Source organism: Vigna umbellata, chromosome 8, assembly GCF_029865625.1.
Source record: "Vigna umbellata cultivar VRB3 chromosome 8, Vumbellata_1.0, whole genome shotgun sequence".
NCBI classification, from domain to species: Eukaryota; Viridiplantae; Streptophyta; class Magnoliopsida; order Fabales; family Fabaceae; genus Vigna; species Vigna umbellata.
The window spans coordinates 17,629,617-17,645,491 of record NC_142172.1 but is presented as its reverse complement, the minus strand read 5'-3'; the positions used below and the strand labels follow the sequence as shown (position 1 = coordinate 17,645,491).

Here is a 15,875-nt window from a genome sequence, read left to right as displayed (position 1 = left end):
ATCTTCGACGAACTCCATTCTTTAACTTCTCTTTCTGAGTTACCCACATCAATGACTCGTCCATTAAGATTTTCACTCAACGTTGTACATGTTACATAAAGACATGATAGTGAACTAAATACTTTATGACGATGTTAGTTCTAATAAAAAATTTTTAACTTTTATGATGGCTCTGAAAATAACTTCCATAAAAAGTTCTAATTCTAACGATACTCGTTACCATCATTCACTCCATACTTCGCTTCCTTTAATAAATCAAAATTCGTAACCTGAAAATAAGAAAAACAGAAACAGAGTGAGGGAGACTCTAAATGGTCATTATTAATTAGAGACTTTAAACATTAATTCATTAAATAACCAAATCTTACTAATGTTAATAATTAATTTAAAAATTAATTCACAAATTAATAATAATTTTTTATTTATACTAAATATTTTTTTAATGTCAATAATTTTAAGTTTATAAATTAATATATAAATTAGTCATTATAACAATTAATTATTTTCACTTTCTAAAATTGGTTGCTATTTAAATATTTTATTATAGTATGAGAGGAAGAACAATGCGAGGAAAAAGAATAATTCAAACATAATAATGAATTATAATGAAAAGATGAAAATTAAACATTTTATATCATTTAAATTGAAAAATTGATATAATATCTGTTTCTTAAATTTAAAATAATATACACATTTTTTTTATCGATTCTAAATACAACCGACACTTATAATTTATTACAAAATTATTACCGTACTCATTTTTTATGGGGGTTTTAATGATAATCGGCACAAAAAAAATCTTATCATATTTATAATATTTATAATATTTATAAATGTGTCAATACGTTATTTATCATATCGGGCGTTTAAGTCCTTTTAAAAAACTAAAATTCTTTTTATCCTACAAAACATAAAGTAGAAAATGTGTGTTCCCATTTGTAAGTTTAGTATGAAATAAAAAAGATTGTATTAAGCATAGACTATTTGAATCTTATATCTATCCAAGCCAAAAATAAATAAATTAATTAAAAAATATATTGAATATTAATTCATTAAGTACACTAAAAGAAAACGTGAATTTAATTTTAAAATATTAGTTAGTTAAATTGCAGCATTGTTATCTGTTTTGTCGCCTTTAACACAACGGAGAAGATTAATCTTTTCAAAACATAAATAAAATTATTTTTAGCCTTTTTTAGTAAATAAATATTTGGATTAGAGTAAGATTAACGACAATTAACTAACTTTAATAAAATTCACTTAATATTAAACAGTAATAGAGTTGACTTAAAATTATATTAATATCACGAACCTCTTAACATGGATTAGTGTAAATTGAAAGTGAACAATTTTTTTTAGAAGGAGCTGCCTATTAGGAACCGTCTATATGACAAAAAGTAAAAGTCAATGTACAAATGTTGCATGATAGTAACATAGGTACACACTATATATATATATATATATATATATATATATATATATATATATATATATATATATATATATATATATATATATATATAATATGTAGTCATTGAAAAAAAAAGTACATTATTATAATGTATTTAAATAATTCCAAATGTCCTACATATTTTTAAATTCTAAAAATTTACGTTCTCAATAGCGACGTATCTATTGAATTATATCTAGAAGAAGTGGTTGAGAATTTTCAAATATTCGCAATAATTATTAAAAGGAAGTTTAACTTAAACTTAATAAGAAAGAAAGTTGTCTAAAACTTACTTGTAACTAATAATTTGTACCATGAATTATGATTATACTCAACATTTCACATAGTAAACGAATTTATAACCACCTTATAGATTACGTAGATTTTAGCTTAAAATTTGATTATCGAGTTTCTTGAAGCCATCTTCCATAACTAAATTCAGCAGACCTGCATCATCTAAACAAATATGAATCTGCATGAAACACCAACCAAACCATTCATAGGAATTGCTACAACCAACCAAATATAACCCCACAAAGAACACCTATAACCATCAAGGTCCAACCAAGATCTTTGATCCTTTCCTTACCGAAAGCTTCCACATCTTCTGCACCAAAAGCCAACCAAGAAAGCTTCCAAGATTCATTCAATAATCAACAAAGAAACATCCTACAAGCCTAACCAAGCAAGTGCAAGTCATTGGTCATAGATTCATTGCTTGGAGCTTAAGACAGTAGGTTCTTTTCAAAGGGCAACCTTCCAAGATTATCATCCAAGATTCATCTAGTAAGAAAAACATCAACTGTTTTACTAAACAATAAGGATATGTGAACATATGCATATTTTTGAGTCACAATTCTTCTAAATATAACGTTAGGTTAAGGAAGAAGTATGTATCCCCTCCCCAAAAAATAAAATCAAGCTTACCTTGGCCATTTCTGAGTGCAAGGCTGCCTTGAATGTCCTATATATTTGTAAGCATGAACAAGGATGCTCTAGATAGGCTGTAACATGAAAATAAAAAATTAAAGAGAATGATAAATAATAGTAGTCGACTGAAGACAACATTAGAAACAAAAACAGTTTGCTCATTCCAAATTGGTAACAATGAAAAATGCTCATACCTGAATAAATTTTCAGTGTATTACTTATGATTGCTTTAGTACTATTATTAAATACATTTCTTCTACAACCAATGGGATAAATATGATTGATTTCCAGCATCCATCAAATTGATTTATGACCAAAATTCTGAAAGCATTCACTTGAAGCGACTAATATATATGTTATATACATTAGCACAAAGGGGGTTGTTTGTTTCAAGGCATGATATCATGTTCTTTCTAGGAATATAATGACTAATTTTATTCCTGTGAATATTTAGAATACTGTTGGATAACTTTTAATATGTCTAGAAAAGTGTTTTAAATAAAAGTGAAAGGCAGAGTATACCTTGTTTCTGGCGGTAGGGATGATTGTCGTCCAAGTGGTTTTTGTCCTTGTCAACAGAGGAAGCTTGAAAGAAGGAACATCTGGAGGACAAGTGAACAACTCGTTCTTGTCAGCAAGGATGATAGTCCACAGCAAGGAATGTAACTGCTTCTACAAATTGGGATTCTCGTTAATCCTAAATAGTTAGTTTTACATTTTTAATTTCTAAATTTTAAAGTAATAGATCAATCAGTTATTAAAAATCAATCCTACTGTGCCTTCTATACTGCATTCATTACTTTTCTAAGGACAATCAGCATAAGGTTTTGTGACTTTTGGTTTTGATCTATTTTCCCTTCAATTTCATTACAGTACTACAGTTATCATGAAGTCCATGGACCCAAATTAACGTCCAGTATTGTCAATAATGCAAGGTATAGTTGGTGTAAGCCAATATGACCAGCAAATGACAGTAAATGTGAGGAAGATCACATTACACAGATTTAGATGAACATAAACAACTTTGTGGGTGAATAAATGATCAATCCCATACCTCAGATGCTGACCCTAAACACCATTTCCATGCTATCAACATTACTTGTATTTTGATGAATTATGGGAGGAGATAAAGTCCCCTTATCCTGCAGCTAGATTCAGTCGTAAGGGCCTGCCTTGAACTTCCTAGAACAGTATATTACACATACAAAGACAGTGGTTACACAGTTAAATTAACATCACAAGATGAACTCAAACTATCAAAACAAATCAACCAAAATTGTTCATACCACTCCATACATAGAATTCAAAGCAGCCTCTACATCCTCAGCAGTTCGAAAAGAGACAAACCCATATCCCTGAGACTTCCCACTGTTCCTTTCATAGATGACTTTGGCACTTAGGAAGCCTGGCAGCTCAACAAAGGCATCTCTAAGACACTGTGAAGTCACACCCCAACCAAGGTTTCCAGCATAAATCTTGTGAGGGCTGTCTACAAAGCCTCTATAGTTTGAACCCATTACTCTCCATTTTCCTTTTCTGGGTATTTCTGCGACGTTTACCTTAATAATCCTACCTCCAATTTCCTGTTCATCATCACAGCCATTACCATCAGATGAATTCTGTTCACTTGTATAGCACAGCAAACAACTGGATTAGGATGACAACTCCTCACAGAAAACTGAGTTGGCATAAAAAGCTTTTCATGGCCCAGCAATGGCATTTATGGCCTTTGATATTTCCTAAATCAAGACCCAACATCATAAAAAAAGATGATATATATCTCGTAGATAATGATAAAAAGACATGGAAAACTGAATTTTGATCAAACTATTTCATAACCAGGCCTTGATTATGCACCAAGTTATAACTCTAGTCCCTAAGTCCGCTTCCATCTTCACCATCTACAAAAGATAACTGAATTACCACCAATATGGCATAATAAGACAAAATAAACTCAAACTCTAATTCCAAAATACTCACGTTCCTTTGATTTTCCCATCAAAGGTTACAATCCGACCTTTACCTTCATTCAACAAAACAAATTCTATCTCATAATACATATAAATAGAATAGTCTAGATAGTAGCAAAATGAAAGAGAACCCTCCTTTGACATCTGGACTACTTCATTTTCAACGAATCACTCATCTGAAAATTTTCGACATTACAGTATGAGTAAGACTTACAGAGCCATCAAACATTCGAATTGCACATTCAGCTTCCTCCACGCTCCCCATTGTAACAAACGCAAACCCTCTACTTCTATCCGTAATGTCATCATACACAATCTACATATTCAACCACAAAAATGACAAAAGAGTCACAAACACAATCCAAACTATTATAACCAAAACACCCCAAAAACCAAAAACCTTAAATCTACGTATCAAACCATCCAAATCGAAAAGGGTTTCAAGAAAAAGAAAAAACTAAAAAATTCACAAACCTCAACAGATACAACATTGCCAGCCTCTCCAAACCGCTGAGCCAACTGAGAAGAGGGCAACGAATAAGGCAAGTTTCCCACAAAGAGTCTCGCTGAATGGTTGAAGAGTGAGGCATTTGGCTCTGTTTTTTTCAGGGTTTCATCCTGTATGGGGTTTTGAGTGTCTTGGAAGGAAACCAAAGACAGGGGAAGATGGCAAAGTGAGATCGCAGAAGAAATGGAAAATTGTGGCTCGAGGTTTTGAGGTTTGAAGGATATGACAGTGTGGGAGAAGTTAAAGGATAGTGAACTGTTGAAGATAAGGGAAGAAGCAGCCATGGAAAACCAATTTGCAGTATGAACGTTCCTCGGTATGTTACAGGTTTGGAAAAAATAAGGAACTATTTGTAAATGTAACTATGTGGACCTTAAGATTCGAATGGATATGTTGCTTGTTAGAATTCGCTTTTGAAATAAACATTTAGCTTGGAATAAAATAAACATTTATTTTGTATAATTAAAATTTATAATAGATAAATAATCTTAATTATATATGACTTATATTATAATTGAAATTTATTATACACAAATATTTTTTGAATACACAAATTATATTTTATGATTATGATAGATTATTTTATGTAATGATACTTTTTTTTATTTTTCATTGCCGATAATTTTATTAAGGTTTAATACTCTATTTTGTCCCCAGTTTCGTTCGAAAATGTCAAATTAGTCCATTCTTTAAAAAATGCGTTAATTACGTCCTCACTTAATAAAATTTGCATCTGCTTTTTCTGTGCAAGCAGCAATTTTTTTTCTCTCTTCTAGTATTCTTCTTCTCTCTCTTCTACCAAATTATGAGTGTCTAGCCTTCTGTTAGAATTACATTATGAACCTGGTCCACTATGAGTTTTTGCATAAAGCTTTGTATCAGAATTTTGTATGGAACAAATAGTTGTTCAAAGGACTCTCAAGGATCATTGACAAATAAAGAGAAACATTTTACAAATCATTTTATAGTGAGTTTGCTTACCTTAGCAGGTAAACAAATCATTTTATAGCCTTGGAATTCTTACCCTGCTAAGAATTCTCCCGGATGGAGTGGTGTCAATGATTTGTAAAATGTTTCTCTTTATTTGTCAATGATCCTTAGAGTCCTTTGAACAACTATTTGTTCCATACAAAATTTTGTACAAAGCTTTATGCAAAAACTCATAGTGGACCAGGTTCATACTGTAATTCTAACAGAAGGCTAGACACTCATAATTTGGTAGAAGAGAGAGAGAAGAATAGTAGAAGAGAGAAAAAAAGTTGCTGCTTGCACAAAAAAAGTAGAAAAAGCATAATTAACGCCGTTTGTACGGATTTAACGGAAGGGATTTAATTGATGCAAATTTTATTAAGTGAGGACGTAATTAACGCATTTTTTAAAGGATGGACTAATTTGACATTTTCGAGCGAACCTGGGGACAAAATAAGGTATTAAACCTTTTATTAAAATAATATTCTCTCTTCATTGATGAATTATTAAGGGTAATTTTGTAAATAATTAAATGTTTTTGATTATGTAATATTAATAAATTTGTTTTTATCCCTACACATTTTTAATGTATTTTTCTTACTATATTTTCCAAAATTTTAGTTGTAAATATTGTCTTACATACGTTTAATTATACACAATATCCCTATTTTTGGTAACCTTTTTTAACTAGGTTTCTCACTTTTTTTTGTCTTAATTGAGTTTTTATTTTTAAAAGTTGAAGCAATTAGGTCCTTATTGTTAGTTTTGTACTAATATAGTTAAAGAGGGTGTCACTCCGTTCGTAATTTTTTTTAATGTCATGTGCCAAACTAGCATTGTGACACATGACCACGTGTCATTGCATTAGTCTTAATTTGATCTCTGTATTTTTATTTTGTTTTAATTTAGTCTTATTTTTTTTTAAATTAAACTATTTTGTCCCTCCCCAAATTCAAACAAAATTTAATTTATATATAGATCTTTACAAATATTTTTATTAAATATTTTTAACAAGATTAAGTTTATTTGTATTTATATTTATTTAATTATATAAATGTTAATTATGTTATTAAAGCAGTTGTGAATAAGGATGAATCAAGAGTGTCAGTGTTTGATAGTAGAACATAGTTGTATATGATCAAGTCAACTCTCTAGTACTTCAAAGAGGATATAAGATTATGTAATCGATATCGGGAAGACTTTAGTTTGAAGTCAATGCTAGCTAAAGTTTTGGAAATAACTTATAAGAGTTAGTGGAAGACATTTGGGAGGTCAATTTAGTTTGACAGATACAAATTGTTTGATCCGGTATAAAAAAGATCCTTAAAAGATTAGGTTTGACGATTAAGGAGTTGTTTTAAGAGTAGTGACGAGACCAATCTACACTCTTGAACACTAGAGAATTTAGTGTAAAGGCAATGTTTTCAGTCAGTTAAGTGTTGATGATAATATCTCGATCAAGCTGGGTGTTTATGATAAGAAAGAATGCAGAGAGCATACTTTTCTTTTTACTTGATGAGTGAATTTTCGAGGATAAAATTTTTTCTTCTTGGGAAGAATGTAAAGACTTAGACTATGACAATTTAGAGGTGACAACGGTTTAAAAACAATGAAACTCAGTTATTTTTAGTATTAAATGATTTTAATATAAATAGTTTCGTTATGGACGAGTTTAATTATTTTAAAACATATCATCTCTCTAAAAATCACTTTTCTAGAGTTATCTGACTTCTCTCTTAGAGTTCTCACTCCCTGTTCATGTGTTTGAAGATCAGAGACCACCAAAGTGATCTCCACAGCAAGATCTTCAAGTCTAACTGATCAGTTTCTCAAACAAAGTAAGTTGGTTTTCTGCTCCTCTTTTTAGGTCTATTGCTTCTCCCATGTTAGCCCTTTTTGTTTTGCATGTAAAGTTTGAGTATTCTATAAGACTCTCTTCTGATTAGTGATCCTAACGATATATCCTGATCGTGCTTTTGTGGTTCATAGGAATAAATAGACCTTCATAAGCATTTGGAGCTAGTTTAGGCTTTTTAGAGCGATTTAGTCATCTATCAAGTAAGGGAAGCTAATTACCCTAATTTAAGTGTATGATGTGTTGAGAATCTGAGTTGCATGTTTGAGTTGCTTGAAATTGATTAAAATCCCCTGGTATTGGTGTTTGTGCTGATGAAATATGGCATGTTGAGTTGAGTTAGGGACTTTGAATCATTTTTAGTGATTGAATGTTGAAATGTTGGTATACTATGTGATTGAGATTGCATCTAAGGTGAATTGAGTCATTCATTCATGTTTAATCTAATGGTTGGTTGTTTTAGGCATGTACATTTTCTTTTGCATAAACATTTCCTCACTAATAGAGCTCGAGAGCAGTACTAGCAGCAACACACAATGAAGTTTGATAGTAGATGACAATACATGACGAAGCTCGACGGTAGGACATGGTGGGTCTCTTAGGGTCTCAAACATCTTATGGGCTTTCTTAACCCTTTGATAATCCTCTTTAGCTTCTTTGGATGCTTGAGCTTGTATCTCTTTCAATTTGTCCAGAGTTTCTTAGCATGATTTTAGAGTCGTGACTACCATCAAAGTTCTTGCATATTGTCTTCTATCACTGTCCCAATACCAAAATCATCTTGCAACACTAAGTTAGTGAGGAAAAGAAAAACCAAATTGATGAAATGTGAAGTATATTAAAATTGAAATTACCCTTTTGTGCTATGCCTTTATGAAGCGTGAAATTATACCTAGCTCATACTTATTTCCCTCTTAAGCCTAGTATAATATAGTTTATAATATCTTTGTCTTAGTTAGCGTAGTTCTTTTAAAAATTTTGTTTTAAAATTTCTAGCAACTAGTTTTGTTTTTCCTTTTAATATGAGATAGTATAGTTTTTGGTAAATCGGTTCGGTTTGATTGGTTTGGTTTGGTTCAGTTTAATTTAGCTAGGCTTGGCTCGACTTGTGGCTCGTTTAGCTCGACTTGGTTCGGTTTGGTTTGGTTTAGTTTGATTCGGCTCAACTGAATTTAGTTTAGTTCGATTCGGTTTGGCTTAGCTGGACTCGATTCGATTCGGTTTGGTTCAGGTCAGTTCGGTTCGATTCGATTATGCTAGGCTAGGGTCAACTCGTTTGGCTCGGGTCAGCTCGATTTGTACGACTAAGTTCGGCTCGGCTTGGTTCAATTTAGCTCAGTTTGGTTCGATTCAATTCAGTGTGATTCGGCTCGGCTCGGTTCGATTAGGCTCAGATCGGCTCGGCTAGTTCAGTTCAGTTTTGCTTGACCCGATTTGGTTCGGTTCAACTCAGCTCGGTTAAGTTCAGTTCGATTCAGATCGGCTCAATTTGGTTTAGTTCGGTTCAGTTTGCTTAGGCCTCGCTCGACTCGTTCAATTCGGTTTGGTTCGGTCGGGTTCGGTTTGTTTAAGTGCAGTTCGACTCAGCTCTATTCGATTCAATTAGTTCGGTTCGATTTGGTTCAGTTCGGTTTGGTTCGGTTTGATTCAAATAGGCTCGCTAGGCTTGTTCGGCTCGAATCAGTTCTGTTCGGCTCAGCTTGGTTCGGCTCGGTTCAGTTCTCTTTGATTATGTTCTTTTCGACATAGTTTACACTATCGTTATCACGTGACACTATGTTAGTTTGGCATGTGACAATTTTTTTTTAATTTAAAAAATAAAAAATTAAAATTAAAATTGTTAAAAGAAATAAAAAAAAAAACTACTAACTGGGACACCATTTTTAACCGTGTTAATGCATAACTAAGGACAAGACCTAATTGCTTCAATCTTTTAAAAAAATAGGAATCTTTAAAAAAGTAGGAATCCTGAGACAAAAAAATGTGAATAAAAAGTTACGAGAAATAGAGACTATGATTAAACCAAAATATTAATGTGACTAACTCCATTGTCACTTCGTGCCAACATGGAAATTGTATCTGACGTTTTGAAATTATTGTATTGTGGTGTCGATTGTTGATGCGGATTGAAATTTGAAATATTGGTATGTTTGTTTGTTAATAGTTTGTAATTTGGAGTTTAGGTTTGCTAATACTTGCATTTTCAGTTGAAATTGTATTTGATTTTCCTATTGACCTATATCTGAAGATAATTTATGAGCACGTAAGCAGTTGCTGTTAAGTTGGACTATTCAATAGACTTTTGTTAGTCTTGGTTCATTCAATGAAGAGAGCAAAGTCCTTCACATTTTGGTGTCTATGGAGTAACTTTCCCCATGATTTATCTATTTCTTTTAAATTTATATGGAACCAAATCAATGTTGTTTGATATCTGGCGGGAGAATGTGAGTATGTTGCTTGGTTATCTGTAATTATGTACTCGCTTCTCGTTCAGACATGTTTTCACTTTTTTAATTTCTGTTTTTCTGTGACCTGAGCTCTGGTTCTGGTCTCCCAACTTAATATTAAGTATTCTGCTCGTTTCAGGAGAATGGAAACTAAGGGGATCAAGCTCTATGATGCTGCAAAAATTTGGGCGCTGAGCAAGTTTATTTGGTTTTTGTGTGGTTGGCTTTGTGGAAGGTGAAAGAAGTGTACGTAAAGTGTTGAGTAAGCAAGCATTTTTCACTCTCCATCTCAGTGGCTTATTGCAAAATTGGATGGGGCAACGAAAGGGGTTCTTTGGAGAAATTTTATATAAGCATTCAGGCCAGAAACATTTATCTGTTCCATGGAATCAAGGTTTGGTTTCTTTTCTTAGGCTTCCTTCCGATGTTGTATTTTTGATGTGATATTTGGTTAGAATGAATAGGATTGGAGTTTTTTTAATGTTAAATGCTATTTCCACATTTCCTGAGAATCATATATGTATAGTAGCATCAGGAGTGGGGATTTTGGGGAATAGCAGGGAGAACAAGAAGAAATAGTACTGTGTCAACTATATGTATAGTCAAAAGCAGTTGCACACCAAAAGGAAATTTTGTAATCTATGTTGCAGAGAAAAGAAAGAGGCTTTTGACTCTATCATATTTGAAACAACCTTCTTTTCAAGAGTAGTTGAGTCTAAGAAAGAGTTTGGACATCATAATTTTTTTTCTTTTAAATTTTTTAATGCATTGAACATTAAAACTTTCTTATTTATGATCAGACCTCTCTTCTTCATATAATTGTAAAATGTCAGGTCATGTAGAAAATCCTAAAGCGAACTTATCTATTGCGGTCAGCTCCTGCTACTGAGCCCACAATTGTTGAGGGTTTAATCAGCCAGTAATAGTAAAACTTATCTCAAAACTAACTCTTTTTTTTAGGTTTCCTCTTTACCTTAACTAGCTTTGAATCTATAAAACTTTTGGTTTAATCTTTGTATAGTAGTATGTTTAAACATGAGAAAGTCAAAAATATATACAGACAAATACCATTACATTTTTTTTAAGGTTATGAAACTCACAGTCTGTAATCAGCGGATTGTGTTGTGTGCTGTTACCATATTTTTATATGTCTGTGTACCTTTAGATGAACAGATCATGTCTGCTAAAAAACATAAATGAGCGTAAAAGAGATATAGAAAAGCAGTAAAACTGTCTATCCTTAACATAAAAGGATAATGTTGTATATATTAGAATTCGTTGAGATCTGGCAAAAGAAATAAAAAGTGTTTATGGAAATGTCTAGTCCTAAGATCTTCATTCGTATCGGAATTTCCAGCTTTCTTAGGATTATACACCGATGGAAAAGGTGGAAAATGTTCACAAAAAAGAATGTTCCTTCTGTACAAATTTGCCTCGAGTAAACTATCCTACTTTCTATCATAGCTTGATTTACAGCAGCTCATTCAAGCGAGAGGTGAGGTTTAGAAAATCATCCTCGTTGCATGGAATTGTGAGGCCACCCGTTGGATGATCATATCCAAATTCTTCTTGAGCTTGGCATAGTAAATGTTGAAATGAAGGTTGGTTCAAGAATGATATTGGAATCACAAACCGTCTCATGTTAACTCCAACATAGACTGCAAGATAGCCTTTTGGGACTTCAACTCCCTTGCGAGTTGCTTTGGATGCTGAAAATGATCCCTGTCTAACAATACCTGGGATGCGGAAACCCATTGTTTTTATTTCTCTCACAAACAAACAATATGTTGTGTGATGTCAAACTTTTTGTGAGGATGAAACTTTGGAATTCTGATGCTTCAGAATGCAAGTGACTTGAGTTGCTTGACGATTCAAAACAATAGTGTATATATAGTCCCTAATGAGAAGTCTGTAAATGATTTTTGGGAAGGCCATGATGGGGTCCAAGGAGGGACAGATATCACATGGTATTGTCTTAGAGACCTCATTCAGGGATTAATGAGGATGCATGCCATACCCCACATTCGACCTTCTAAGAAAGTGACAATCCACATTAAGTTAGATGCATCATCAAAGCTGAAACCTAATCTTGTTCACTGATTGATAGACATGTAGTAGACATACTGCAGACATATCACTTCTTTGTTTAAATATGACTATAATGTCGTTGATTTATGCACCTTTCATGTACCAACTAATACAAGGCTGAAATAAGAAACCTGTAAATGTTGAGGATTGAGATAACTCTGAAGCAGTGGCGACCAACATTAAATGTGTGATAAGACACACTGAGCCACAACTTCTGTGGACGCCAAAGTCTAACAACAATGCGTAAAATTTGCACACTGCCCTTTATAAGTGTAACATACTAAACACGATACATGTTTCTATTTCGAAGACAACACCATATAACTTGTCTATGATTTGGCCCCATTATTCCAGTCTCATCTCTCTCCTGAATCAATAATTCATCTATCAAGTGGTTTCTCCGATAGCCTTTTATCTCTATATATAATTCATGGTTGCACACGTTTAGAACCAACACAGATCATTCACATCCTAAAGCATTCAAAATTCAAAAACTTAGTTTCAAGAATTTCTCAAAACCCTTTTGTTCTCGAATTTCTCACACGGTTAATACAACAATGGGCTTTCGTTTACCCGGTATCAGAAGGACTTCATCTGGGAGAAATCAATCATCTTCAAAAGTTTTGGATGCGCCAAAGGGATACCTTGCAGTCTATGTCGGAGAGAATATGAAACGGTTTGTGATTCCTGTATCACACCTGAACCAACCGCTATTCCAAGACTTGTTGAGTCAAGCTGAGGAAGAGTTTGGATATGATCATCCCATGGGTGGCCTCACAATTCCTTGCAGCGAACGTGTCTTCCAACATATTACTTCTTGTTTGAATGGACAATAAATCTCAATTTTTGAGGCTGACATAGATTAGTAGTAACATTTTTGTACAATAGGAATATCCTCATCTTGTAAAGTTGTCTCTTTCCTGTGAATTTGGGAAATGAAAATTTTTTTCTACAATGAGAATGAATTCAACTGCTAAGGCATCTCGGTTTAGTTTTTTGTGTATTAGTTACAATGTTTCATTCAGTGCAGTAAATACTACACTTTGTTTTAAAACTATAGAAAGTAGCAACAAAACACTTGATTCTAAACAAGGGTAGAACAGAGTGTCTTTCTAGGATCAAAGAGAAAGATAAATTTATTTTGGACAAAATTAAAGTAGATTATATTTAACAAGTACAGATTCAATTTTAAAAATTTTAGATACCATACCCGAAATCAGAATTGAAGCACTCTGCTACCCAATTGTGCAAAATATCTCTTGGATTCCTTTCATGGACATACATGACAGAATCGGTACCTAAACTGAAAGATTAGGATATGAAGAGTTTGGAGCTGTGAACCCACCTACAAACTATATAAGTCGGGCAAAGCCTGACCAAGAGATCAAATGCAATCACATACACCAAATCAAACTCCTCGAGACCCAAGATTTATGTTCTTACCGGACCTAATAGACATTCTAAAAAAACATGGTTCAACAGGACCCTTTAAACCTCTTAATTTTGGAATAGTCTAAGCCTAGGTCTATGAGACAATATCCACCTATCATTATTTGGTATTATGACTATTATCTAGGATGATGTATCATTATTTATTATTAACTACTTGAGTTTAGTATTATTTTAATGATAGTGTTTATCCTATAAATAAAAGTATTATTTTCTAAGGAATACTCACTTATTAATCATCCTACTCACTACTATATTCATAAAAGATTTAAATTTTTTTACTGATTTGAGTGTTAGAGAGTCTTTTACAGGTGGATCTCTCCCTTTGAATATCAAGGAATTTCATTCTATATTCAAGGCATTGCTAATCTTACCACTTGTTCTTAGATCTACACTTAAAATCCTGGTAACTAACTGTTACTTTTCAATATCTAAAGTGTTCTGAATGTAATAGAGAAAGTAAGAAAAAAAAATAATCAAAAGAGAAAACAATTTAGCCCCAATATATATTCCTCCTTTTAAATTTTCTACACAATTTGCAGTTGCTATATTTCTTCGTAAAACTTAATTCCTTAAGTGTTTCAAAATCAGCATTGCCTCTGGAATACTTGAACTAATCTTCATTTGATTAGATTCATTTGCTTGTAAAAGAAATTGTTATTTTTGTTGGGCAGGTGTGGATTATGGTATATGGTTCAAGAAAGTTGAAAGCTTAAGTTTTCATGGTTATTCAGATAGTGATTGGGCAGGATGTGTTGATGATATGAGAAGCACTTCTGGTTATTATTTCTCACTTGGTTCTGGAGTTTTTTCATGGTGTTCCAAAAAACAAGAAATTATAGCCCAATCAACAGCAGAAGCAGAGTATGTTGCTGCTGCAGCTGCTGTAAATCAAACTGTCTGGATAAGGAAGATCATGGCTGATTTACACATAGAACAAGAAGACAGCACAAAGATTTTTGTGGATAATCAAGCTGCAATTTCAATTGCCAATAATCCAGTTTTTCATGGCAAAACAAAGCATTTTAAGATAAAACTTTTCCTTTTAAGAGAAGTTCAAAGAGAAGGACAAGTGAAACTAGTCTACTGCAAATCAGAAGATCAAGTGGCTGATATCCTAACCAATGCACTTCCAAAATCTAGATTTGAGTTCTTGAGACAAAAGCTTGGAGTTTGCAGTTCCAAAGTCAAGGAGGAGTGTTGATTAATGACTATTGGAAATTAAAAAATTAAAATTATATATTATGCTATTTTTTAGGAAAATAAAAGTCATGTTGACTAATAGAATTTATTTGCTATTTTCTAGGCACTAAGAGCACTAGTTTGTTAGTGGTTATAGAGGCCAACATTTTCGTACATTTACGTTCACTTATTTGCTTTATAAAAGCAATTGCACTCCAAAAAATAATATATTAAGCAGTTTTATATTCCTTGTTCCATTCTCTCAGTTTTCTCTGTTCCATTCTCTCAACCTTTCCTTCAATAATATAACCAACAGTACCTTTAGATGAACAGATCATGTCTGCTAAAAAACATAAATGAGCGTAAAAGAGATATAGAAAAGCAGTAAAACTGTCTATCCTTAACATAGGATAATGTTGTATATATTAGAATTCGTTGAGATATGGCAAAAGAAATAAAAAGTGTTTATGGAAATGTCTAGTCCTAAGATCTTCATTCGTATCGGAATTTCCAGCTTTTTTAGGATTATACACCGATGGAAAAGGTGAAAAATGTTCACAAAAAAGAATGTTCCTTCTGTACAAATTTGCCTCGAGTAAACTATCCTACTTTCTATCATAGCTTGATTTACAGCAGCTCATTCAAGCGAGAGGTGAGGTTTAGAAAATCATCCTCGTTGCATGGAATTGTGAGGCCACCCGTTGGATGATCATATCCAAATTCTTCTTGAGGTTGGCATAGTAAATGTTGAAATGAAGGTTGGTTCAAGAATGATATTGGAATCACAAAGCGTCTCATGTTAACTCCAACATAGACTGCAAGATAGCCTTTTGGGACTTCGACTCCCTTGCGAGTTGCTTTGGATGCTGAAAATGATCCCTGTCTAACAATACCTGGGATGCGGAAACCCATTGTTTTTATTTCTCTCACAAACAAACAATATGTTGTGTGATGTCAAACTCTTTGTGAGGATGAAATTTTGGAATTCTGATGCTTCAGAATGCGAATGACTTGGGTTGTTTGACGA

At 32.8% G+C, this 15,875-nt stretch overlaps 2 protein-coding genes and 2 pseudogenes across 3 annotated transcripts; 1 reads left to right on the top strand and 3 right to left on the bottom strand.

The window, feature by feature from the left end:
• Nucleotides 1–1,706: 1,706 nt before the first annotated feature.
• On the bottom strand, nucleotides 1,707–5,792 carry LOC124836226 (33 kDa ribonucleoprotein, chloroplastic-like; annotated as a pseudogene). Its single transcript, XR_007028628.2, has 7 exons — nucleotides 4,825–5,792; nucleotides 4,565–4,666; nucleotides 3,667–3,963; nucleotides 3,435–3,562; nucleotides 2,903–2,982; nucleotides 2,378–2,454; nucleotides 1,707–2,233 (listed from the first exon to the last, which is right to left on the bottom strand). The product of XR_007028628.2 is annotated as a 33 kDa ribonucleoprotein, chloroplastic-like (transcript).
• Nucleotides 5,793–11,366: 5,574 nt separating this feature from the next.
• LOC148194174 (auxin-induced protein X10A-like) lies at nucleotides 11,367–12,228 on the bottom strand. The gene has a single exon (XM_088095937.1). It carries the CDS (start codon nucleotides 11,882–11,884, stop codon nucleotides 11,600–11,602), a length of 285 nt encoding a protein of 94 aa, XP_087952063.1. The 5' UTR covers nucleotides 11,885–12,228; the 3' UTR covers nucleotides 11,367–11,599.
• Nucleotides 12,229–12,518: 290 nt separating this feature from the next.
• On the top strand, nucleotides 12,519–13,208 carry LOC124836228 (indole-3-acetic acid-induced protein ARG7 pseudogene; annotated as a pseudogene).
• A 2,046-nt stretch (nucleotides 13,209–15,254) lies between these two features.
• On the bottom strand, nucleotides 15,255–15,779 carry LOC148194173 (auxin-induced protein X10A-like). The gene has a single exon (XM_088095936.1). The coding sequence runs from the start codon at nucleotides 15,758–15,760 to the stop codon at nucleotides 15,476–15,478; it is 285 nt and encodes a 94-aa protein (XP_087952062.1). The 5' UTR covers nucleotides 15,761–15,779; the 3' UTR covers nucleotides 15,255–15,475.
• Between the last annotated feature and the right edge of the window lie 96 nt (nucleotides 15,780–15,875).